The sequence below is a fragment of the Vicia villosa genome, unplaced genomic scaffold (genome assembly GCF_029867415.1).
Source record: "Vicia villosa cultivar HV-30 ecotype Madison, WI unplaced genomic scaffold, Vvil1.0 ctg.001007F_1_1, whole genome shotgun sequence".
Classification (NCBI taxonomy): domain Eukaryota; kingdom Viridiplantae; phylum Streptophyta; class Magnoliopsida; order Fabales; family Fabaceae; genus Vicia; species Vicia villosa.
In genome coordinates, this window is record NW_026705448.1 from 463,563 (window position 1) to 472,901 (window position 9,339).

Sequence of the window (9,339 nt, forward strand, 5' to 3'; positions counted from 1 at the left end):
TTCCTCTGTTCTTCTCTATTGCAAATTCAAACACTCAGCTCTTCTCTCCTCTATGAATCTCTCTAAAATCTCTCGCACAGCCTCTCGCTCGGTCCCAGTCGGGTCGATTAAACAGTTTATAACAACACAAAATCATTCAAACATACAAGAATCTCAAAGCAACAACAATAATACTCACAAACCGCAAAAGGATTCAATCAGTAAGCATCCACAAACAAATTAATAAACAACAATCAATTCAATAACAATGACGTATATCGCAAAAACAAAGAAAACGAAATTCAACATTTACCGACGAAGCTTCCAGGATTTCTCAGGTACAGTTTCGAATCTGCCTTGTCCGATTCAGCTTCTATTCCGCCTCCGTTCTTCTATTTCACTGTGGTTGAAAGTTGTTGCGAATGTTGACGTTTACGGATCAAAGGCTTGTTTGGTTCAGCTACGATGATGAAGGTGTATCGGTGAATGAAATTTGTTGTGATGGAAGGTGAGTAATGAAGTTTGAAGTGAGTTTGTATCTGTTTCAGTTTAGATGATTTATGGTGATGGTAATGAAAGTTGAAGATATGGTCTTATGTGCAGGTTTTGAAGAGTGTATGTTGGCTGGGAATGTTGTAGAGGTATTGGATGGTCATGCGGTTTCGGTGTGAAGGTTTGTTGTGAATGAATATGGTAGCAAAGTTTTGTGAAGGTTTGTGAACACAGTTTATTGAAGGTTTTGGAGACAAATTGGAGGAAGATTGAAACAAGTTTTCTGCAGAGCTTTTGTATGCTATTTTCTTCCTCCCTTTGTGTGTGCTGAAGCAATCTTTTTATAGGAGAATTGAGTTGAATTTTGGGGGGAAGTTAGATGGATTTTGAACATACTTGATAAGTCCTTTTTTATGCTTTTTCTTGATGCAGGTTGTATGTTGCTAGTTTGGTGCAAGATTTGGAGTGTTATGAGGACAACAATTGTGCAGGTTAAGCAGTGTTTTGCAGGGCATTTAGCTTGTAATTTTGGTGAAGGTTGCTGCATCGTGCATGCGTGAAAGTGGTCCATCAAAGGCTCTTTTTTCTTCTTTCTATTATGACAAAGAGACAAAAATAATAACAATAATAATAATAACTAGTAAAATGTTAGTAACAAATAAATAAATACAAATAAAAATAAAAGAAATTTAAGATTAAATTTAGTTTTAATAATAACCCAACTTAAATAAATCGAATTAAAACTTAATCAAGATTAATATGAAAAGAAATTAAAATTATAATGACCATAAACTTTGACTAGAAAAGAAAAAAAATGTGAAATAAAAGAAGATGATGTTAATTATAGATTTTTTTTATTTAGAATTAAAACTATGAATTTAAGTGAGGATAAAGAAACTTTAAACTTCAAATTTGAAATGGGGCTCGAAACGTCAATTTTTAGATCAAACTGCTTCGAATCACTTCACAAATTTTGATATTCTCGATTCCGTCCTTGTCTAACAATAACAAAAGAAAGACATATTTTTGTAATTTTGGATTAATGGTTAGTAAGCATAAAGTATAATCGAATAAAATGCGATGAATGGGATGAAAATCGAAGGCATAAAAATCGTAGGATAAAAATCAGGGTGCAACAGCTGCCCCTATTTAAGTTTCTTCTACCAGGAGATAGGAGATACTTAAATACAAACAAAACCCGATTTTTAGCCTATGATGCCTTAAGGATGATATGAATATATGATTTTTTTTGTTTTTGTTTTGAATGACACGGTATGAGACAGACTCGAATCTTCGTGGGGAATATAGCACCACGAGAGACAAACTGTTGATGGGATGAGTAAAAGACTTGATGAAAGAGATATGAAGATAAAGGTGACAATCATCAGAGATATTCAGAATAGCATTGAATAAACTCTGGGAAGCAACGTGAATGATCATCGAAGGCATTCAGAAGAGCATTGAATAAACTTCGGAAAAGAATCAGGCATGTCCAGAAAAGCATTGAACATACGAGAGACAAGCATCAGAGATATTCAGAAAAGCGTTGAATAAACTCTGGAACACAACATCAAAGACACTCAGAAGAGCATTGAATGAACTTTGGGAAAAAGTTCAAGCACATCCAGAAGAGCATTGAACGTACGAGAGACAAACCTCAGAGATATCCAGAAAAGCATTGAATAAACCGTGGAAAAGATCGTCAAAGACATTCAGAAGAGCGTTGAATGAACTTTGGGAACACACATCCAGAAAAGCATTGGATGATAAGTTGTCCAAACTCTAGAATTAACGGAGACAACCAAATACATTTAGAAAAGCATTGAACGCAAAGGATACCTGATAACCCGAGAATACGCTAGAGACATCCAGAAAGGCATTGGATGTGGAAACCAAATGGAAAACCTGAGTAGTCATCTAGAAAAGTATTGAATGATACCACAGATCCCGAAGCAAGCATTCATGACATTCAGAAGAGCATTGAATGTATGGGAACAATCTAAACATTCTAGAAAAGCATTAGAATGATCAGTGACATACCCAGGAAAATATCAGATAAAAGGGTTCTGGGAAAACATCATAATAACAAAGACACATCCGGGAAAGCATCAGATAGATATAGATAGATAAACCAAAGGGATAAAACTGTATAGGATAGATGCCAATTAAGTTGGATTTTGACCATAAGGTGAAAATGTAAATGAATATGAATCTGCATGCATGATATTGAATTTTGTTTATGCATGATATGAAATGCAATGCAATGCACTTGTACGAAAACCAAGAGAGACTCTTTTGTGCGGCAGAAAGGGATATCTGATTCCTCAACATATGGAACACTGCCCAGAAGCTCTTCTATCACACTTGCAAATTGTACTGAAATGATGATCCTTTTGAGAAGGAATGATAAATTGCTTGGAAATTCTCTTGAAGAAAATATTGCCCCAACTTGACTGATTGATGTAAAGCAACTGATCATGGCTTCAGTTTGAATAAATCTGGAAATGACTATTTTAATGTGCACTTTGAAACACTTGCCCCAGCATGAGTCTTGAAAAAGATATGATAAACCAAATTTGATAATAACTTGCACTGAGATAAACCTTGAACTGATTCCCAATTAATGGGATCCTTGAAATGAAATGCCCCTGATAAGATCACGGACCAAGTTTCTCAACTGTTTGAAATTCCTTGATGAGGAAATGCTGTTTACAAGCAAAAATGTTTGTTCAAAACTGGTAATCTAAATGCAAAGTTCATGAAAGTTTTTGAAATCAATAGGAATGGGATTGTAAAGCAACAAAGAAATGTGAATCAAATAATCAAGACAAATGATTGGCACAACTTTTAGGAGTCAGGTAAACAAAACCTTGTTGTAGTATGCTTTCAAAATAAACCTGGCCTCAATTAGGACTTTTAAGGGTTGTAACGTGGTCTGGTTCACGGTTTGAGAAACAAAGGATATAAGGCTCAAAATTTATTGCCCACCCCTTCTTCATGATGAACTTCCATTCTATGTTTAGTTAATTCAACCTATGCATTCAGGTTTCAAGAGACTTTGGATTTGCAGCACATGTATGACAATGATGATTCGAAAGCCAAGAAATATACTTTGAGATGGCAGTCACTTCTTCTTTACAACATTTTGTTGTTTTGAGGATTTATTGATTTCTCTTTTTTGACTTTTTTCTTTTGATATCCCTAACTTTTGCCTGAACTGTCTTATTTGAGATTTACAGTCAGCGGGATGCCCCAATATATATTTTTTGCCTAAGTCTCCTTCATAGGTTTTGACTTAGCGGGCTTTTCTTTAATTCTTTTTTTTTCGATAAACATTTTTTTTGAAAGATAGTGACTGCCTTGCTTAACAATTTCGAAGAACCATCATCATCACTTTGATTTGAGGACATCTTCGACACTTCTATGATGCGTGCGAAGGAAAGCTTGTGATTGCAGCCTTATGGAAAGGTAACTTGAATGAAACTTTTGAATGCACAGATGAATAACTGAAATCTAACCATCCCTAGGTTAAAATTGCGGGGTTTTTTTTGCTTAAAAAGAAACTCCAACTTCGAAGGCTCAGAGGGGTTGACAAGGGATTAACTTCCTTATTTCTCCAGTGTTTGGGAGTTGAAACAATGCCTGTACATCATCAGCAAGGTTTTATTCAAAAGCACACTAACGACAATTGTGGGTATATTGTTTTCATCATCCTCCCTCCAATCTTTGCATAAGCAACATGGTTAAGCAAGCAAATAAAAGAAACATATATATACTTTTGAAAGAAATAAAGAAATAAAGGAGAAGAATTGAATCAAAACATGCAATGCTCATTTCATTAAAATTAACAGTAAGAAACAAACAAGTTTGAATTTAAACAGACATTACAATTGAAAGAAAATGTAAACAACAAAGAAACATGGCCTAGTGACTAATCAGTAACAAGGATGAGCTGTCCTTTCTGAAACACTTGGCTTTAGGAGAATCTGACTTTGCTTGAAGCTTCACTTGTCAAGCACTGGGAGAGGATTGTTGATCACATTTGGAGTTATAGCTTGGAAATCTATCACCTTTCCCCTGACCAAATCTTGCACTCTAGCCTTCAGTGCGTAACAGCGCTCTAAATCATGACCAGCAGCTCCCTGATGGAACTCACAATGCAGATCAGCTCTGAAATTAGGTGGAAGAGGATTTGGAGGAGTCAAAGACCTTGTAGTAATCAGACCTAGTTTATCCAAGTAGGGATACAACTCAGTGTAAGTCATCGGAATAGGATCAAACTCTGTTCTAGGCCTTGCAGCACGATTCTGATTCTGACCAGTATTTTGAGCAGCAGCTACTTGAGGTTGATCATAATGTTGATCTCTCTGACGAGGTCCTTTATTCTCGTGGGAGACAGCACTGGTTTCACCTTCTCTCTTCTTTTGAAAGCCCCCATAAGGTTTCTTTGATGAATCAGCAGCAACAGACACTTTTCCTTTCTTGATTCCTTCTTCTAGCCTCTGACCAATTGTTACCAAATCAGTGAAGTTCGAAGACACATTTCCAATCATCTTTTCCCAAAAGAAAGGAGAAAGGGTATCCATGAACAAGCTAGTGAGCTCTTTTTCAGATAGAGGTGGTTCAACTTGGGAAGCCAATTCTCTCCAGCGTTGAGCATATTCCTTGAAAGATTCTCTCTCTTTTTGAGCCATGTTCTGAAGTTGACGGCGATCAGGTGCCATGTCCAAGTTATACTTGTACTGTTTCATGAATGCATCAGCTAAATCTTGGAAATTCTGAACACAGCCCTTTTCTAAACCCATGTACCATTTCAATGAAGCACCACTTAAACTGTCTTGAAAGCAATGAATAAGCAAATTCTGGTTGTTGGTATAAGCAGCCATCTTTCTGTAATACATGGTCAAATGACTCCTTGGGCAAGTATGCCCCTTATACTTCTCAAACTCAGGAACTTTGAATTTGGCAGGCATGACAAGATTTGAAACAAGGCACATATTATCAGCATCCACACTAAAGAAACCATTGCCTTCCATAGCTCTTAACCTTTTTTCCAGTGTCTGATATTGCTCACGGACTTCTTCAATTTCACCACAATCTCCATGACTGACACTTCGATGACCAATAGAACGGTAATCATAAAGAGGGTTGTCATAATGAATTGGAATAGCTTGAGCAGCAGTGTGAACCACAGGTAGAGGTTCAGAAAAAACAAGAGCCTGAAATACCTGTCTGGAAGTTTGACCAGCCATAGAAGCATTGACATATGTTGGAGAGAAATTCTCAGGTAACCCAAATTCTGGCCAAGAAGAAGGTGGCCTCTGAACTTGTAAAGGATCAACGACAACAGTGGAGACTTCAGAGATGACGGTCCTCTGAGGCGGATCAGTCCTAGCCATCAACACTTGCAACATCTCAGTAAGCTTAGTCACGCCTGATTTCAGCTCATCGATCTCCATTCGGACTTCCATGTTGTGTTTCTCTTGGTCTGCCATTCTGTGTCTGACGTTGGCTCTAGTCTCGTAGTCGTGTGGAGGAACCAGCTTGACGGTTAACAACTAACTGAGAGAAAGAAACAACTGAATATGAGGTCTTTGGTAACCTGGATGTATGCAAGAACTATGTAATGATATGCAATGAAAGATGTAATGCAACATGTACGCATGGTCAAAGATTTGGCACCAACAGGGCATAAAAGGAACCAAGTACCATGACGGTCAGCAACATGTACCTGTACCTGTAGAGAAATTCCCATCCCATCTCACAGGTTGAAACTAGGCTTGGGTAGATCAAGAAGGTCCACAGACTAATAGCGGCACGTGTGAAAGTACTATCATCGTAGCAGCATAGTGTGCATGATAATAATATCCCACAACAAACCTTCATCTGCGCGTGGTTCACATGACCGCACTAAACAGACCTGCACCTGAATAGCCGTCATGTCTCCACTCTATTCCTAAGTTTCCTAGGTAACAACTCGTGGCCGGGGTATTGGGCCTTTTACCTCATGGTATCAACCCACCCACCAAGAAAAAGAAACAGCATAACAACAATATATAATATATGCAAAAAATAAGACATAACAATAAATAAAGAAATTTAAACATATATACAAATAAAACATAAAGAAATAAACAAATAGACACCCAAAAAAAATTACACAAACAAAAGCTAGGATCGACACTCAAGAGTCCCCAGTGAAGTCGCCAGCTGTTACAACCGGATCAAATCAACTGATGATTAAAAAATCAATGAAGTCGCCATCGATTATTTATTTATCCCAGGAGACGGGAAAGGAAAACATCGACTAAAACCTATAAGAGAAAACAAAGAAAAAGGTCTTACGACCCAGAGAAAAGGGTAAGGGTGTCGGTTACGCAAGGAGAAGGGATTAGCACTCCTCACGTCCGTCGTACTCGACGGGATCCGCTCTTGTTAGTCTAAATCTATGGGTGTTATCTAAAAGTCTAAAATCTAAAGCTAAAGGAAACGCGCAAAGAAAAAGAGAAAAGAAACACGGGGAAAACAAAGAAATATACAAAGATGTGCTCAATCAGGCCCCGCGACCCAATGCCTACGTATCCCTTTAAGGAATCAGAGCAGCCGTAGTTCGGCCTACAATTTTTTGTATGTTTTGTGTTTTTTAAATGAACGGTGTTAAACGTCGCATTCCACCGCTGCTCGACCTTGGGAGGCTTACACAATTGTCGTGGAAAGGAATTAACATGTTCTTAAGAAGAAAAAGAAAAATGAAATTGATTGGTATTTTTTGATGTAGATAATGGTGAATTAAATCCCAATGCAAGGATACTCACCCTTCTCCACTTTTTAAAAGTCTAAAAATTTTTAAGTAAATTAATTGTGTTTTATGGTTGGGTATTTTTTAGAGGAAAATGTGAATAGTGGTGAATTGAATCCCAATGCAAGGATACTCACCATTCTCCACCTTTTAATAATTATTAAGTGTTTTAAAAGTTGGAAAGAAAAAGAAAATAAAACTAAACAAGTGGAAATCGAAATCCTAAAATTATACTAATTCTAACTAATATTGATCTAAAATAACTATTCTAATATTTTTGGGATTTTAATAATAAGAAGATAAAAGCTAAATTAAAACATGTTTTTTTTGGTATTTTTATAAACATTAAAATAAAATTAAACTATTAAAGCAATTAAAACCATAAAAAAACATTAAAAGAGGAGGTATATATAAGTGAAATCAATTGGGCTTTAAAATGCATACAGGCTCAAAGTAAGACTCATGAAGCTACCACAAGAGGGGGGTGAAGGCGCTGAAGGGTATGTGCACAGCAAAACGAATTGGACCCTGGCTCAAATAAGCCCAACAGACAAAATAACATCAAAACCCTAGAAACCAACTCAAAGAGGGTCCGCCCCATCTTCTTCAATAACTCTGTATTCCTCTGTTCTTCTCTATTGCAAATTCAAACACTCAGCTCTTCTCTCCTCTATGAATCTCTCTAAAATCTCTCGCACAGCCTCTCGCTCGGTCCCAGTCGGGTCGATTAAACAGTTTATAACAACACAAAATCATTCAAACATACAAGAATCTCAAAGCAACAACAATAATACTCACAAACCGCAAAAGGATTCAATCAGTAAGCATCCATAAACAAATTAATAAACAACAATCAATTCAATAACAATGACGTATATCGCAAAAACAAAGAAAACGAAATTCAACATTTACCGACGAAGCTTCCAGGATTTCTCAGGTACAGTTTTGAATCTCCCTTGTCCGATTCAGCTTCTATTCCGCCTCCGTTCTTCTATTTCATTGTGGTTGAAAGTTGTTGCGAATGTTGACGTTTACGGATCAAAGGCTTGTTTGGTTCAGCTACGATGATGAAGGTGTATCGGTGAATGAAATTTGTTGTGATGGAAGGTGAGTAATGAAGTTTGAAGTGAGTTTGTATCTGTTTCAGTTTAGATGATTTATGGTGATGGTAATGAAAGTTGAAGATATGGTCTTATGTGCAGGTTTTGAAGAGTGTATGTTGGCTGGGAATGTTGTAGAGGTATTGGATGGTCATGCGGTTTCGGTGTGAAGGTTTGTTGTGAATGAATATGGTAGCAAAGTTTTGTGAAGGTTTGTGAACACAGTTTATTGAAGGTTTTGGAGACAAATTGGAGGAAGATTGAAACAAGTTTTCTGCAGAGCTTTTGTATGCTATTTTCTTCCTCCCTTTGTGTGTGCTGAAGCAATCTTTTTATAGGAGAATTGAGTTGAATTTTGGGGGGAAATTAGATGGATTTTGAACATACTTGATAAGTCCTTTTTTATGCTTTTTCTTGATGCAGGTTGTATGTTGCTAGTTTGGTGCAAGATTTGGAGTGTTATGAGGACAACAATTGTGCAGGTTAAGCAGTGTTTTGCAGGGCATTTAGCTTGTAATTTTGGTGAAGGTTGCTGCATCGTGCATGCGTGAAAGTGGTCCATCAAAGGCTCTTTTTTCTTCTTTCTATTATGACAAAGAGACAAAAATAATAACAATAATAATAATAACTAGTAAAATGTTAGTAACAAATAAATAAATACAAATAAAAATAAAAGAAATTTAAGATTAAATTTAGTTTTAATAATAACCCAACTTAAATAAATCGAATTAAAACTTAATCAAGATTAATACGAAAAGAAATTAAAATTATAATGACCATAAACTTTGACTAGAAAAGAAAAAAAATGTGAAATAAAAGAAGATGATGTTAATTATAGATTTTTTTATTTAGAATTAAAACTATGAATTTAAGTGAGGATAAAGAAACTTTAAACTTCAAATTTGAAATGGGGCTCGAAACGTCAATTTTTAGATCAAACTGCTTCGAATCACTTCACAAATTTTGATA

At 36.3% G+C, this 9,339-nt stretch overlaps 1 protein-coding gene across 1 annotated transcript; it reads right to left on the reverse strand.

Annotated features, from left to right (window-relative positions):
- Window positions 1–1,083: 1,083 nt before the first annotated feature.
- Window positions 1,084–9,069, reverse strand: LOC131632747 (uncharacterized). The gene is made up of 2 exons (XM_058903476.1): window positions 8,183–9,069; window positions 1,084–6,033 (listed from the first exon to the last, which is right to left on the reverse strand). Exon 2 carries the CDS (start codon window positions 5,964–5,966, stop codon window positions 4,476–4,478), a length of 1,491 nt encoding a protein of 496 aa, XP_058759459.1. The 5' UTR covers window positions 5,967–6,033; window positions 8,183–9,069; the 3' UTR covers window positions 1,084–4,475.
- Window positions 9,070–9,339: the final 270 nt, after the last annotated feature.